Source organism: Protomyctophum bolini (genome assembly GCF_963924005.1).
Source record: "Protomyctophum bolini genome assembly, chromosome: 10".
In the NCBI taxonomy this organism is placed as follows: Eukaryota; Metazoa; Chordata; class Actinopteri; order Myctophiformes; family Myctophidae; genus Protomyctophum; species Protomyctophum bolini.
In genome coordinates this window covers 17,878,105-17,895,526 of record NC_137871.1, presented here as the reverse complement: position 1 = coordinate 17,895,526, position 17,422 = coordinate 17,878,105, and the positions used below count along the sequence as shown (strand labels likewise).

General features: G+C 42.4%; 1 protein-coding gene across 1 annotated transcript in view; it reads right to left on the bottom strand.

Moving 5' to 3' along the window:
• Positions 1 to 229: 229 nt before the first annotated feature.
• gabra2b (gamma-aminobutyric acid type A receptor subunit alpha2b) overlaps positions 230 to 17,422 on the bottom strand; it is a 28,022-nt gene continuing 10,829 nt past the window's right edge. Inside the window, exons 6-10 of the mRNA XM_080773190.1 lie at positions 16,908 to 16,990; positions 15,129 to 15,272; positions 5,609 to 5,761; positions 1,774 to 1,976; positions 230 to 689 (exon numbers count right to left, since the gene is read on the bottom strand). Of these exons, the coding sequence (XP_080629316.1) occupies positions 399 to 689; positions 1,774 to 1,976; positions 5,609 to 5,761; positions 15,129 to 15,272; positions 16,908 to 16,990 (874 nt within the window). The 3' untranslated portion in view covers positions 230 to 398. The remainder of the gene's footprint in view (positions 690 to 1,773; positions 1,977 to 5,608; positions 5,762 to 15,128; positions 15,273 to 16,907; positions 16,991 to 17,422) is intronic.

Sequence of the window (17,422 nt, the reverse complement as noted above, 5' to 3'; positions counted from 1 at the left end):
CTGGCAATGAAATATGTAATATAATCAGCCCCCTCATCACAAAATGAAAATGTTATCCAATATTAAGACAAAAAGGGATTAAGCCATAGAATTCAATACATTTAGAAAGGATCTTAAATAAATATCATGTTAATGCTTGTGTGTTCTCAAGTCATTTGTATGTACTTATATCTGCAACCATACGAAATAATCACTGAAGATATCACAATTAACCCATTTATATAAATATGCTTACACATTTACAAATGCCATTTTCAAAAGTGCTTTAGACAGTAATGTAGAAAACAGGAGAGGATAGAGAATGCAATCCAGGCCTTGACTCTGTAAAGCTCTGTGTATGCAGTTACTGGAAGTATTTGGTCTTTTAATCCTTGAACTGGGATACAAGAAACTGGCCCCTAATTAGAGGGGACCATATCCATATATACAGGTTCTCTGTTTAAGTAGGTGGCCCAGTAGACTAAGTTGAAGCTTCCAAAAAGTACCGGGAACATAATCCTCGACATCCTGTCAATTTTGCTAACACTGTTGAATGTCTTCTTGCTCTCTTGGGCTTTACTGGGATCAGCAGAACCGCCTTTGGCAATGGTTGGTAGCATGGTTGTATCCTTAGTGATATTCGGCGCATAGTTGGCAACGGCAACAGCATAGGCGTTGTTCTTCTTGACAACAGAGGCCCGCTCCTTTTTCTGTCGAGAGAACAAAATGTTATGGAACAACATAAAAGATTGAAAGGATAGTTATTAATTGACAACTGTTGATTAAAAAGCATCCAGGCCCATTGCTGCCTCAAGCTGTAACAAAAGAGATGTCAATATTAATTTTAAATTCATCATCGCACTATAGCTCCAAATAGACTGGGTTAGGCTAGATGTGTGTACCCATACGCAATGCAAGAGTTGCTACTGTAGAATGTTAGATATATATATATTAATAGTGATAATAATATTATTTATATAATGCTTCTCTGAGTACTTAAAGATGCTTTTCAAGGGGAACATGAGAAAACAAATAAAAACTACTTTATTAGGGAAAAACTAAGACTATGGAATAAAATAAATGAAAGTGGAATGAGATAGCTGGGGAAAGTAATATTCTAGAGGTGGGTTTGAACTTAGCATGCACTTCTCAACTATGCACTGAGAAGTGCCTAGTTTCGACAGGTCTGCCTGCTGTGGACACTGGACAGTGAAACTAAACACGGGCAGACGCAAGGATAGTCTATCATTCATTTATAATGGAAACCAGCAACATGTTGATGCAAAGACCGTGGATGGGAAATAAGATTTAAAAGGCTATGGACGCGTGGATGAAAGCACAGATGTGTGCAATAAAGTTGTGTCGGATCTGTCTGTGCATTGCGTCTGCTGACTGCTGCTCGTGTGTTGTGACTGTCACAGCGTCACTGATGCATAGTTAAAGAGCGTCATAAGCATGCGCCCTTCCTGCGCTGGAAGTAGCAGATCTACAAGTTATCTACCCGTCGCAATGCACAACGCTTTGGGCTTGTACATCTGTTTTTTCCCCGCAGTTTAGTTGAATTATATCGATTCACAACTTTAGGACCACTACTACTATTCGGTGATATCTTTCGGCTTATTTGAGCCGAACCGAATAGGCCGAAAATACATTTTTAGCCATTTTCGGCCGAATATTTTTGGTGGCCGAATTTTCGGTGCATCCCTAATATAAAGTGAACAATTCCATTCCTCAATGCGCATCTCTATTGATTTTCTTTGAAAAGAGACTCTGTCAGAGGATGTTTTGCGTTACCTTGTCAGTCACAATGGTCTTTCCATCCCAAGCCCAGCCACGCTTTGTGAAATAATTAACAGTGGCAAACTCAATCAAAGCAGAGAAGACAAAGGCATAGCAGACGGCAATGAACCAGTCCATGGCGGTGGCATAGGCGACCTTGGGAAGGGAGTTCCGTGCACTGATACTCAGAGTGGTCATTGTGAGAACGGTGGTTACGCCTGCAAATAAAGGAAAGAAAAATAGCGGTTAATCCCTCCACACTGAGAGCTGCCCTAATGATAAAGGGTTTTACTATTTATAGAATAAAGAGGTTGTCTTGCTGGATGCACAAGACACAGCAAGAGTCTATAACACCTAAAGTGGGAGATATTTTGTACACTGTCCCCCATATTGACAGAAGGTTTAAGAGCTTGTTGAAGTAGGTTACATGTCTTGTAAGTATAATGTCATTATTCCCATGAATCATGATGCGCATCATACCCTGTAATAATCAACAAATAGTGTTGTTTCCACATGGGAGTAAAATCACAGAATTACATTATCACCTTGACCTCTGCCAGTAAAACGAATCTAGCCAAGACAGGACTTGAGTTTATTATTACCCCATCGACCCTAATGTCCACTGACCTTCGGCAATGGTATTATTTAGAGGATTTCCTGTATATAGTGCAGCAAATAGCCATAACAATCGTTCAGTTTGTGATAAAAGCATGAAATTTGGTACACTTGTAGATAAAGATATTTCAAAAAGATTTAGATGTGGAGGCATCTTGAATTTTCATCACGGCGCCCATGGCAGCCATTTTTCAAAATGGCCGCCAACAACAACTGTTTTCTCATGAGTGATGGATATAATATGATATTTCAGACTTATTTACTATACCTAGTACTTGGTAAATGTATTTAGGATTTTTTTTAATTGTCTTTGAATATTCAAGATGGCCGCCGTTTTTCATGATGGCAGCCGTCACTTATATGACGGTCTGATACGAGTCATTTTTTATGATGCAGAATTCAAATTTGGAACTTTGGAATTGGCCAGAAGCTTGCTTCTACCTCACAACTGAATAAGACCACTGTTTATTTTAAGATGGCAGCCATATGGCCAAAAACTTAATTTTAATTGAAAGAAAATAGAGCTATTATCTATTTTGTTGTACTTAAAATGTTGGTCTAATAAACAAGAAAATAAACAACTGAACCATTTGATGAATGGAATCTTAATAGAGTGGATGTTGAAGCACAACCAGGGCACACTGGTGACACCACTGCTGTGAAACTCAGCATGGGGTTCAGAGCCAGCTAAATACACTAAACTTAATTATGCCATATTTCTTCTGTAATTAATGTGCTGGTTGTGGTGATAGTTTAGTGGTAGTGTAGTTTAGTTTCCTAAATGCTATCTAATGTTAGCCCCATCTACTTAATAGTTTATATATTTAGATGTAGTTAGATAGCCGCACCTGAATGGACAGGATGTGCCAGCGCGGGAGAGCCGAGCCAAGGGTAACAGGGCTTTATATGACTTTCATATAGTTACCCGGATGGTGTACAGATCGCACAGGAATTGAATGGTACTGGATGAACGATCGGGCTAGGTGTAGGGTAATGTTCTTATCCGAACCTAGTTGTATCCCATACTTGAATGTGTTTTCCTGTAGTAAAAGGTGGTAAAAGGATAGCCCCTCGGCCTTTATTGCAAACGTTTGAAAACTGCAAATTTGAAAATGTCAAAGAAATTCCAACGTGTGAATTTTGATGGTCAAGGACCATCAACTTCTTGCACAGTCAAGACTGACTGGAAGCTCTGTATTATATGCCAAGAACACACGTCAGAGGCATTGAGATGTCCTAGGCAGAACACGCGAGCAGACAAGGGGAGTGGATACACTTCACTTGCAGAGCATTTAATCCAGTTTAATGAACTTGGCCAGCTCCCTTCAACATTTCCAATTGGAAGACTGGATGAGGGTCATGGTATTGAAGCAGCCATGGTGGCGAACAAAGCTCAATTCCATCATACATGCAGGTTGAAGTACAATGAAACCATGTTGAAAAGGGCAGACAAGCGACCATGCAGTGAAAGTCCTGATCAACAGTCAGAATGTAAACTCAGAAGGTCCCAACCAAGTCGGACTCCTGAAACGATACAGGACATCTGTTTATTCTGCAGACAGCCTGCTGTCAATGAAGGCCTTCATAGTGCTGAAATGTTTCGAGTAGACAAACGGGTGCGCGCTGCTGCAACCCTACTACAAGACACAGAATTACTTGGGCGACTTAGCGCTGGGGACATGATGGCCATTGAAGCCAAGTATCATGCCAGATGCCTAGTAGGTCTCTATAATCGTGCCAGAAAGGCTAACTTAGAAGGTCTTGAAGATCATGGCCAGGGACATGCAGCATCAAACTCTGGTGTTGTGTTTGCCGAGTTGGTGCTTTACATAGAAGAGGCCAGACAACATGATGGGTCAGCACCTGTATTCAAACTAGCAGAACTTTCCCAGCTCTACAAGTCACGAATGGAGCAGCTCGGAGTAGAGGTTGATAACAGAGTTAACTCTACACGTCTGAAAGAGAGACTTCTTGCCGAGTTCCCTGATTTGCGAGCTTACACTAAGGGAAGAGATGTCCTGATGGCCTTTAAAGACGACATTGGCACTGCTCTTGCCAAAGCCTGTGAGCACGATATCAACAACGATGCTATGCACATTGCACGTGCTGCACAGATTGTCCGCCGTCGCATATTTGGTGAGGCAAAACCATTTAATGGTTTTCCTGAACAATGCAAAGAGGACTCTGTGATAAAATTATGATTCATCAACATCTTAGAAATTCTAAAGTTTCTAATTCAGATTCTGCATCAAGTATAATGCATAGTTCAACACAGAGATCATCCATATCTAAAAAATGGCGGCCATTTTGAATTTTCAATGAAAATGTTCAATTATCAAAAAAACACATTACCAAGTACATATTGTAAGTAAATTCAACTATTTTTTTCAGCAATATCATTTTATATCCATCACCCATTAGAAAACAGTTGTTGCTGGCGGCCATTTTGAAAAATGGCTGCCATGGGCGCCATGATGAAAATTCAAGATGCCTCCACATCTAAATCTTTTGGTAATGCCTTTGGCTATAAGTGTACCAAATTTCATGCTTTTATCACAAACTGAACGATTGTTATGTATTCAGGAGCTAAGCAGCCGCACTAATAGTATTTAGGTGTATTCTTTGAATTTATTCTGCCATATCCATGACTGGGAACTGGGTAACAAATTTAGTTCTGTACTTGCATGACAATAACACTCAAATATACAAATATATTGTATATTTGTTAAATGTTTCCAAAATTGTAGTTTAGATTAGTAGTTAAAAGTTGAACTACTTGACTCATTGCACTAATATGAACGTAGTTAAACTACCAGCAAGCGACTGAAATATTCAGTATAGTTAAACTAATACATTTAGTTTACGACTCGCCAACACTAAAAGTAGAGCTATCTCAGTAGGAAATTATTGGGGAAAAGTTGAAATTACCCTGTATTACAAATAATTATCTGAAATTAAATATTAAGTATTGAAATCAAATGTAAATGTTGTTAATAAAAGAAAATCAACCAGACTCTCTCTCTCTTACAAATAAAAGTGTTCAAATGAACACAAATGCAGTTTTGATGACCAGTTGCATTTCATAGTATATTTCAGAATGCTGCAATTTCATTCCCTTCATTCCCCCCCACAAAGACATCCCTATAAGAATTCCTCTTCACTTCAATGACTTTTAACATAGCTAAGGCTACAGTATGTCCAAGGATGATGATTGATGCATCTGCCGTACACTTACCAAACACTGTCCTGGCTGGCACTGACTCTCTGTTCAACCAGAAAGACACTTGAGACAGTATGACAGTCATTATGCATGGAAGGTAGGTCTGGATGACGAAGTAGCCGATCTTCCTCTTCAAATGGAAATGAGCTGTCATGACTGTATATTCACCTGCATGGAAAATTGAAAAGGTCACAGGGGTCAGAATGCCAGTTAAAAGAACAAAAACGTCTTGCTGTCTGTCTGGGGCACGTGATGACATTCTTTTGGGGTTGTGTGTGTGAGTGAAAAGGCACAGGCCAATGTGGCGAAGGGATTAAAACCAGAAGGCAGGGTATAGAGCGTCGCAGAAATGAAAAGCCACTGGGCAGGCACTGGGGAGGCACTGGGAAGACACTGGGGAGGCACTGGGAAGACACTGGGGAGACAATGGGAAGACACTGGGGAGACACTGGGAAGGCACTGGGGAGACACTGGGGAGGCACTGGGGAGACACTGGGGAGGCACTGGGGAGGCACTGGGGGGACACTGGGGAGGCTCTGGGGAGGCACTGGGGAGAGACTGGGGAGGCACTCAGGGGCACACTGGGGAGGCACTGGGGGGGCACTGGGGGAACACTGGGGAGGCACTCAGGGGAGGCACTGGGGAGAAACTCGGGGGGACACTGGGGAGGCACTGGGCAGACACTGGGGAGGCACTGAGGAGAAACTGCAGCCACTGGGGAGACACTGGGGAAGCACTGGGGAGACACTCAGGGGGACACTGGGGAGGCACTCGGGGACACACTGGGGAGACACTGGGGAGGCACTGGGCAGACACTGGGGAGAAACTGCAGCCACTGGGGAGACATTGGGGAGGCACTCAGGGGGACACTGGGGAGGCACTCAGGGGACACTGGGGGAGGTACTCAGGGGACACTGGGGAGGGGAGGTACTGGGGAGCAACTGGGCAGACACTGGGGGAGGCACTGGGGAGGTACTGGACATTTTATATCACACACACCATGATTCACTAGCCCCCCTTTTTTTGTAGCTTGGCATGGCGTGATTTATTTCAAGCATGGCGCGTCTATCAGGAAACCCTGATAGACTCCATGGATGTTTGTCATTCTATTAATATTAACCTGGTCATTTATATTTTCTAAATAAAATCTGCTCATATTTGTGTCTGATTTGTGTCTGAGTTAGACTTTTTGTGTGAATGTAAGTGATGACCCTTTGATGTGCCATTAGCCCTTGTTACTTGTGGAAAAAACTATGGCGTGTATTTAAAAAGTGGTGCGACTCCCCTCTCCCCCCTCTCCTCTCCTCTCTCTCTCTCTTAGCAGGCAACAGTGCTGCACTGTCTCTCTCTCTGTTTCTGGCACAATAGGTGCATGGGTGGGTTAACGTCACATACGTAGGCGGACACGGACATTGCTGTTCCTTGGAGTGGTTGCACCACTCAAAAACAGATTATTCATTCATATCTATCACCAGACTACGTATTATTAGTTATATTCTACTACTCTACTCTTAACAACTTGATTGGATAAGATTACAGTTTGCAGAAGTGGTCCGTTTTGACCAAAATGCCTCAAATCATCCACGCACATTCCCATGGGTGCTGATAGTTATTGTAACTGGTAAAGGGAGGCTGGCTAGGTATGGTATGTGCACTCCTACACCATGCATGCCTATGAGAGCATGTGGGGACACAGACCAGGCAGTTTGAGGGTAACAGATGTTTATTCAGTTCTTTGGTGGTGCAGAGGGTTATGGCATATAACATGGATGATGACGAATGATAGTTTAAGATGGAAGTGATGATTTTAAATAATGCATCAGCTTGCGGCACAACTGTCAAGGTTCTCACAGTACCTCTGATAGAGGGCAAATGTTTCTGAGGTTACCACCACCTGGGCCTATATAGGCCAGCCACAGGTGTGCCTAACTAGTAATCAGTATAGCCCCACCCTCCACTAGAGGAGGAATGAGGTGATCAGCTCCGGTTCCACCCCACTCTCAGTGCCCAGACCCGAGGCAGGGTTGGCAATTGGCCTTTCTGTGTGGAGTTTGCACGTTCTCCCCGTGTCCCCTAGGGTAGGTACCCTCACAAAAACATGCAGTAATCCTGGTCTCTAAACTACCTCCCCCTGGCCAGCCGGGCGCCTGACAGAGGGGAAAGGAACTGGTCAGAATAACGTGTTCCTTCCACGCGCTACGTCCGTCCGGGGAAACTCTCCCCTGTCAGGTGAAAAGAAGCAGCTTAGACTCCCCCACCCCCACCCCCCCAGGTTGGCAGAGGAAGTGTAGCGCCCAGGATTACATTAGAAAATTGACACTGGGTGGAAAAAATGGGTTGCAAAATCGTGGGATAAAAAATATAAAAATAAATATAAATAATAATGTGTAAAATTTAAATATAATTTTTTGTTGTTTGTAAATGCACAATTAAGCCTAATGTATTTTACCAAAACATCATGATACAACGTGTTGTTAACGTGTAAATTTACACAGAGCATATCTAAGTACATACAGGCTATTCATGCATTCATGACCCATGGAACTTAACATTTGTGTGACCCCATGACATTTCCTCTAGTACTACTGTCAGGCAGAAATGTCAGTTTTGCGCACATAATATAAGATATGGCAAATTGCAGGAAAACCCCCATGGCCATTCCTCTAGTCACCCTCCCCCTTACCCTAAAATGTCTTAATTTCTGTTTTACAGGTACTTTGTAGATTGTTTTATTGTGGTATTTCTATTATAAATTAATTTCACTCTAAAGTTGCAGCAACATAGGTTACACCAGGTCTAAATGGGTAAAAAGTTAAAACGGTTTTGTCCCAAGGAGTTGCAACTGGTGTGGTTTGGCTTTAAGGATGCCAATCTTGGTTGGTTAAAAGTCTTCAAACCACTTTGACCTGGTTGGGTGTAATGATCAGCAAAGCCTCAAGGGGTCACTAGCAAGGCTAAGATGAACTGAAACAGTATTTTGAGAGTAATTCCCATAAATGTTGTGATTTCCCAGTAGTGTGAAACAGGAGCTGTGCATATCTCCGCTAGTCTGACTGTGACGTTCCACTTAGCATGACGGTCTGCAGACAGTGGACATGACATGGTTGTGATGATTATATTTTCTACGTGTCTACAATCTGTGCCTGCAGACAAATTTCCAGACAAATGACGCATAGCTTTAGAGCTAGTTCAGGCGGGTTTACACACACAAGCATCACTGTGTGGGTGATGTACGTTATGTGACGTGTCAAACAGCTGACCAATTTGGAGCTCAATTTAAGCTCACCATATTCACTGTTCTGTTTTCCATTGGAGGGTGGAGGGGTTGTTTTATATGTAGGCTATACTGTACTGTACGTAGTGTCAAAGTCACTAAAAAATAATGTCCATTCAGTTCATAAACAAAAATATGTATTATCTGTATGCCAAATAGTCACTTCAGCATACCATAAGTCAGACTATTACTAACCGTAACCTTAAATCACACCCTGGGCCCATCTCACCGCGGTTCAGAAACGGCACATGTTTCCACAAGGAACGATTCTTACCCTTTTCTGCACAATGAATCCAAAAAGTGAAGGGGAAGAAAAGGTTTACACTAATTCAAACTTAGCAACGCCAAAGAAAATCCAACTTTAAACGGTTACACGAGCATACAGCGGTTGTTTAGCATGTTTTTCAAGGAAGTTCAAAAGCTTTAGCGCCTCCCCGGCGCCTCCCCTGGTCGAAAATTCTGCACGACTTCCTTGATAAACATGGAAGCGGCTGACTAAACAACCGCTGTATGCTCGTGTAACCATTTAAAGTTTTCATTGGCGTTGCTAAGTTTGAATTAGTGTAAACCTTTTCTGCCCCTTCACTTTTTGGATTCATTGTGCAGAAAAGGGTAAGAATCGTTCCTTGTGCCGTTTCTGAACCGCGGTGGGAGGGGCCCAGGGTGTGACCTCATCTCGGAGCTACAGAATGAGCGTAGGGAGAGGGCACATATGGGGCTAGGCCTTTATATGGGATTCATACTATTAACTAGCCAATTACAACACCGCTGTCCCTCCGGGTTATGGAATGTGCTATATTACCAGTAGCCAATAGCATGCATGCAATTTGTCAGAACAAGCCGATATTAACAGCAACATATAGATTCATCAACATGACAACATACCGCCAAATGAGTCGTGTCCATGGCTAGATAGGAGAGTGTAGAGAGATTGGTAACTGACTGAGGGCACAGAGCGGAAAGACATTAAACTAGTTTGTGTCGGAGAGTTGCAAGGACCCGGGTCTCACATTTAGTTAGCATTTAGTTAGTGTACTAACTGGCTGCATTACCAGGCATCGCTTCAAGAATAAAACTAAAACTAAAAAATTGTCAGAATTGAAAAAAGAAAAGGCTAGTACAGAAATTGATGCATAGCTATTGGCTTATCACAAACTAACCTCCTGCTCTCAATGCACAGCCTCACAACAGTTCATCATTATTGGGCCCACAGTACCAAATCATTGGGATTAATAATGTTTTCCCTAAGCATACGTAAGTGTGCCTCTCCTCCAATGCGCAATAACATACACTATTTGTATGCATCACAACTAGCAGAGAAGATTTTCACTCCACTGGTCAGTGGTCAACTGGTCATACCAAGACCACATCATTTCATAGCAACCCCATCATTTCTGGATGAGGAGGTGGAGGTAAATGTGAATTGTATCATGTCAATGAAACACTTTTAGTCTCATATGAAATACATCCTCCAGAATGCAGCTTTAAAATACTCAGCGATTAGAGTAGCCTTATACTTGAGAGTAGTTTTCATAGAGATGGTTTTAGGTTTAGGTATATTTATTTAGCATGTAGTACAAAAAATAGACAATAAGTTAAGAAAAAAATACAATGCAAGGAAAGGAAGAAACCAGAAGGCTTATATGGAATCCTTTCCTGTAGGAAGAGGTCATTGGTTTAAAAGATTAAAAGTTCATAAAGAACAGTAAATTCTACATAAATCTACAAGTTGGCAAAGGGGGGCAGCTGTGCAGTAAATAAATAAAAACACAGACTCCACAAAAAACAGAAATAAACAATACAACAACAAACACACAAAAGAAAATATAACGCATCAAGGTAAAACATGTAAGATATTATTATACACACACACAGTCACACACACACACACACACACACACACACACACACACACACACACACACACACACACACACACACACACACACACACGTGTATGATTCTGTCACCACTACTAGCAATGCCTGACAAGGCTGTGAAACATTGCCAATGCTGCAGTAACAAGCAGAGCTTCCAAATGGAAAGATATCTCAAAGAGAAGCCAAGATTAGACATGAGAAGAAAAAGATGTGTTACCCATGGCAACAGAACAGAGAAACATAGCTCATTTGCTGCGATTCTGAAATGAAGGCCTTGATACATACTGCCACTTGGCACGGGGGAAGTCCTTTTCAGCAGCGGGGGTAGGAGGGGTGGGTCGATTCCAAGGACTAATCCCTATGGATTTTTTTTGCGTACTAGTTGTGTTGCCTCCATTTTCACTGTTTTTGTGAAGACAAAGACTGTCTCTAACATGTACGTATGCACACACGCACGCATGCACGCACACACACGCCCGCGACCGCGCGCGCGCACACACACACACACACACACACACACACACACACACACACACACACACACAGACTTATGTACTATATTCCTAGCAGTATAATCTTTTTAAACATGAGTGAGTGCCCTCTTGGAGTGTTAATTAAACTCACTGGGTGTAATAATGGGTTAATCTTTACACTGTGATGGGTGTAAAAGTGGTCACTGTTATACTCTCAGAGTTCAATTTAGACTCTGGATTTAACTGTGTTATCTTCCATAATTGAATTTGCATGCCTGCCCCATGCCTTGTTGTGGATGGGGGAGGAGGGATCCATGACATGAGACTGAATTCTCTCAAGAGACGCTTAAGATCCCTTCACTGAGTGCGGGAAGATGGTAATTATAGCATGAAGATGATAATCACTTCGTGGCCACAGATGTAGGAAACCGACATAAGTGCTAACATTACTAGACTGGTTGTCTGGTGAAGCCTATACAATAAAAGCTGTCAAAGAGAGGGCAGATCCTTTTATACGGGGCAATATGCATATAGCACTTGCTGCTGAATAGGACGTTTTAGTGACGGAGAGTGGCCTACATTACAGGGAGGTATCTGAAACCAGTGATTCTCAACTGGATTGGATTTCCTGCTACTATGTGCTAAGTTTGGTGTGGATATGAAAAACGCTGCGCACCCGACCACGTGGCCCTGGTGTGACTAATCTCACGGCAGTCCCCCGAACAGTAGTTTGTGCCACACTGTCCATCATTCACGGTCGACCCACCCTCTTATAAGCAATTTTAATATGGGATGGGATAACATTCCGGTATGTTAAATTGTGTGTACAGTTGAATTAACAAATTGCTCGTCTTGTGCAGACTGCTGCAATTATGTCATCTGTGTTAAAACAAAACACCCACCCGTCCAAACTATCTATGAGCAGTCTTATCAGCACAGAAACTAGTGTCTGACCTGGGTTCCAGCTTTTCCCATGGAGCAAACTGAACAATTATCCAAATGTGTTCCTGCCTATACAGTATGTCTATTGAGCCTTGCGAACCAGTGGTCCCCAAGTCATGTGGCTCATAGGGCAGGAGCCTATCTCCTGTAGCCGTGAGGCAGTTTGATGTACACGTACATCATCCTGGATATGACGCTAGTACAGTATGTTGCAGGGACTTACCCCCAATCCAACTCTTGATGTGCCAAGCAGGCACGCATTGGGTCCCATTTTTATAGTCTTTGATATGACCCTTTGGATTGAACCACCTCCCAGTCTTAGGGCAGGATGTTGGTCATGGGGGCTGTGCAATAGGTGCCCAGAAGGTGTGTATGGGTACGGTGGCACAGTCGGTAGTGCTGTCGCCTCACAGCTAGAAGGTCCTGGGTTCGTTTCCCGCTGGGGGCGCTGTGGGTGCTGGGGGCGTGTTCTCTACCTCCGCGTCATCAGTGCCCAAAGCCGAGGTGGGGTTGGCGAAAGGGCCTTTCTGTGTGGAGTTTGCATGTTCTCCCCGTGTCCCCTAGGGTAGGTACCCTCACAAAAAACATGCAGTAATCCTGGACTCTAAACTTCCTCCCCCTGGCCAGCCGGGGCAACTGATGGAGGGGAAAGGAACTGGTTGGAAATAACGTGTTCCTTCCACGCGCTACGTCCGGCCGGTGAAATTATCCTGTTACGTCAATCAACAATTTGATCATAAGAATTTTGTCCACAAGAACATAGGCTTGAGTGCCGGCACAAAACAGGGTGAGAGTGGCTCAGGGGTAGAGTGGCTGGTAGAGCAGCCGGATGGGAACGATGAGGTTCCCAGTTCGATCCTGGGCTCCACCAGAGTTAGTGATGAAGTGTCCTTGAGCAAGACACTGAACCCCTAATTTCTCCTGATGTGCAGGTTGGTGCCTTGCATGGTTTCCTCCTCCATCGGTGTGTGAATGTAATGCACAATCTATGTAAAGCGCTTTGGATAAAAGCCCTATATAAATTGACCATTTAAAACAAGACTGTTCCATATTTAAGGTTATTTTATTTGACCTGGATTCAAAAATCCATCACAATTGTTTGGTCACTGATTGTGATGTCCGTTAGCTGTGGAGTGATTAAGAGCTGTACAAAGGCGTTGGACTTCATAAGCATGGTATTATAATGGTACTGTATATGATTATCATATGTATCAACCAATCATTTGAGCAACCAAATCTGTTTTAAAAGTTTGTATGTATATGTAAGTTTAATGTATATGGTGTTTTGTCTAGTAACAATATTGGCTATCACAGAGTGTGATAAATATAATTCCATACTGTGAAAGCATGCTATTCATACAGGTTTCCCCCAGAGTGAAGCCTGAGAGCATACTCATCTATGCCAAATGACCTAGTTTGTTGGTATGCTACTAGTTCCTAGTTCGATTCCATGTTTCCTGTCTTTCTACAATGTTTAAAGGCTCAGAAAAGCCCCCACAAGAGAGGAAGAAATCGTGGCACGGACTCCCTTGATAGTTGAGAACACCCACCAGGGAACTTCTCTCTGGTAGTAATCTATTCCACACCTGTTGGGAATAGTGGTGGAGGCAAGAGGCCTCAGCTCTCACTTTTATCTAGAACCTAAAGGAGAGATCGTACATTAACAATCCTTTACATTGGCTTCCGTGTTGGATTCAAAAGTTGTTCTACAACTAATGACATTAAAAGCAAGACATGCAAGAAAAGCATGGACTAGTGCATTTATAGGGACAGGGTGGCCTTATGATTACAGTGATGGTCTCGGGTTCAATTCCCACAACAGCCATCGGACTATCCTTGAGACGTACTGCTCAGTAATTGTAGATTTCTCTGGATAAAAGCACCAGTAAAAGCAAATGTTCTCCGGGCAAATGTATTTAGTATTTGAAGTGTAATTGATCCATTCCCATGGCTATTTTATAATGAGACAAACACTGGGAGAGCTGACAGGGAGATGGCACAGGAGGAAAAGACTCTTGTTGCATTTAATCCTTGGCCAGAAGGCACTTGTGGTCCAGATGGGAGCCTCCAACATTTTAAGCATGGTTCAAATCAGCCTGTCACAAATTCAGCTGTTCCCTGTTGGATGCGCTTGCTGATTCCTTTCTTTGGCAGTTGATGCACCAGTGCACTGTTGTGAGACAGGTAGCAGGTTGTATTTTGAGCTCCAACATAAGACTAAAGAACATAGCGGCCATTCCTTTATTCTGGAGCTCCCTCTAATTGTGCCGATGACAGCTACAACTCCCACCTACAATGCTCTTTTCTGTTGCAGCATCTCTCACAAAACTCTGTCATGCTCTCTCTACTGTTCCCCTCTCTCCCTTGTATGGTGGTTGTGTGACATCCAGTGAGTGAGAAACATCCAGTCTACATATCTCTTATTCGTTCCTTCCCATCAATGTCTGTATTGGCTAGGGAATTTCCTTTACCAATGAACCACGTGTCTGCATTTTGCTCATCTTTGTTCTCTAAAGGGGGTTTCCTGTAAAGTGGGAAGTAGCCCAGCTGTCATGCTTTGCAATATTGGTTCTCCAAGTCATACTAAATGAAGATGGAACGATTTATTTGTAAGAACCCCCAGAAGCAAAGAAAATCCCATTAGTCAAATTCATGTCAAGCTAAAACAGCCAGGACAAACATTTCCTTGCGTTTTTCATTACCAGCAAAGTCAATAGCATAATAAGCAACCAACGGCAAAGCACAGCAAACAACGTTGTTCATTTTGGATGATGCATTGCACTGGCCAGGCAAATTTTGTATGATTTAATTTGCTAGTATCGCTGCATTTGTGGAATAGGCAGTTCAGTTATCTCAATTGCATTTTAAAATGGAATGAATGATTGCTGTTGAAAAAGCTGTCTGTGGGTATCAGATATCAGATAGATGACACACACACACACGCACGCACACAAATACAACTTTACCTGTACTTGATTTTATGGTTTCTTGTCCTATTGTTTGTCCAAGCAGATCATACTGGTTCAAACGGGAGCTCTCTTCTTCCACTACCACTGAGTCAGAGGCATTTTTAGTCCATGCATAGGTCACCTCTGACATTGTGTAGGCATCTGAAAAAGGAACCAAATATTGAGGAAATACTGCATAATTTGGCCCAAATTGTTGTTTTAGTTAAACTTCAAAATATAGTACAACTATATGTCTAATCTTAACAAATAACACAAGGAATTTGTAGACTGACTCAAATTGTTCTTGTTTCACAATTTGAATGGGATAATTAACGTATATATTTATGTTTCAAAACTGTTGGTGTAGCCATTTCTATGAGTATAGTCCTAGACTCCTATAATTAATTATTTATCTCCCGTTATACGTAGGTACACTAGGGGACGATATTTGCTAAGTCTGTATATACATATACTCCGTGTATATAATGGTTGAGCCCCACGGCAGCTTTTAACGTTGATCCGGTTGCTATGCTACGCCTCCGTCACCACCAGCTATGGGACGTCAAATCTGATGTCCGTTTACCTCGGTTCAAAGCAGGATTTTCAAACCTCCATAAATCGGGAATCTAGGATCGCTGATTCAGCCATTCAAAGTTCGGATGTCATTTGTGACTTAGTAGTATGTAAACGTTTCTGGCGAGAGGTAAACAGTGTGCGCTAATGGTAACAAGACTACTCGCCCCGTTTCTGTTTTCCTCCCAGAATTTTCCCCAGTGAGGGGTGGGAGAGGCTGGACAGCAGACGGCTGGACTTTTAATTTCTCTAACTATAAACTTTCATGAGAGCAGACAGCCTAAGTACAAATATAATTTAAGTCTGTTATTTATAATTTAAGTCTGTTCACAGAAGTTGTTGTAGGATATGTGGGGATTATCTGACGAGGTACCATTTGAGTGGGCAAAACCTTACATATACTAAATTGTTTATAGGGTCAATATAAGTAAAATAATATAGCCTTTCCACAGGAGTATCTTTTTATATTTTTCCAAAAAGAATACAAACAGCCAATAGCATATTACAAAGTTATCCCCCTCACTGGTGAAAATTCCGGGAGGAAAAACGGGCAAGCACCGGGGCGAGTAGTCCAGTATTCGCGCTAATGATAGCAAAGTGTGTGTATTGAGTGTGTCTAAGCTGGCAGGGGGTTGAATCTCCTTCTCTTAAAGTGAACACTGATGGTGGCACAGGTTAACTACATTTATGCCAACAGCTAGTGGCACAGAAATAATTCCAGTTTCACGTTATATAATTTAGGGCAGCACACTTTAACCCATTAAAACCGAAAAAGCATATGTGTAATTTTTTATTTTTGCGTTGGCTATTCAAAAAAAGCAGCTATACAAGCACTCGTACATCTGCTATCTTGAAAGTGTGAAAACTACGGATTTAGAAGGCATTTGTAGAATCGACCTCATGTCTTAACCCATTCTGAACGGGAACCCATTTTGGTGTCAGCATCATGTTATGCTTTAGCTATTGAAAAATAGCAGATCTACAAGCTCATAGCGCGCCACCGAGTGGCGCGCTACGAGCTTGTAGGTCTGCTATTTTTTGAAAAATCGAAGAACGACTGACATTTTTAGAATCTGATCTCAGGTCAGAATGGGTTAATCAGACCAGTGTGTGTCCAGTGGAAACCTCGTATGAATCTGATCTCAGGTCAGAATGGGTTAATAGGTTAAAGTTGTCTAAGCTATTGTCTTCACCATCGTCATCCTCATTAGAGCAGTTACTCACAGCTGCCAAATTTCAGGGGGCAGGAGTGGAAGTCCATGGGGAAGTCTTCCAAATGCATGGGACACTCAGCATGAACTGTTAACCTGCATCCAATTAACACAAATGAAGAGAAGCTTGTAAATACATGAAAAGCAACAAAAGTAAGGGCACAGTGAGATTTTCTCACATTGTTCATTCTAATCTGGGATCTGTAATGCCTATAGGAGATTGCATCTATGATAAGACTACTAAAGTACTAAATCTGATAAAGAAATGCATTGTATGCAGCTGTATGCAGTTGGTCTATTCCACCGCACGAAAGGGCTAGGGCAATGTTTTATTAAAATGTATGAACTCAGAATGCGCTCTGACCTCGCACTGCAATTTCAACATTGTACTATGATAACACACAAACAGTGATAGAAAGATGACAACGCAAGGGGGCACCGTGGCGCCTGTTGTAATGTCTTTGTCGAGTTTGGGCGGCCATGGTTCAGTATGCCCCGAACCACGCCCCGTCTGCCAAAAGCCAATCA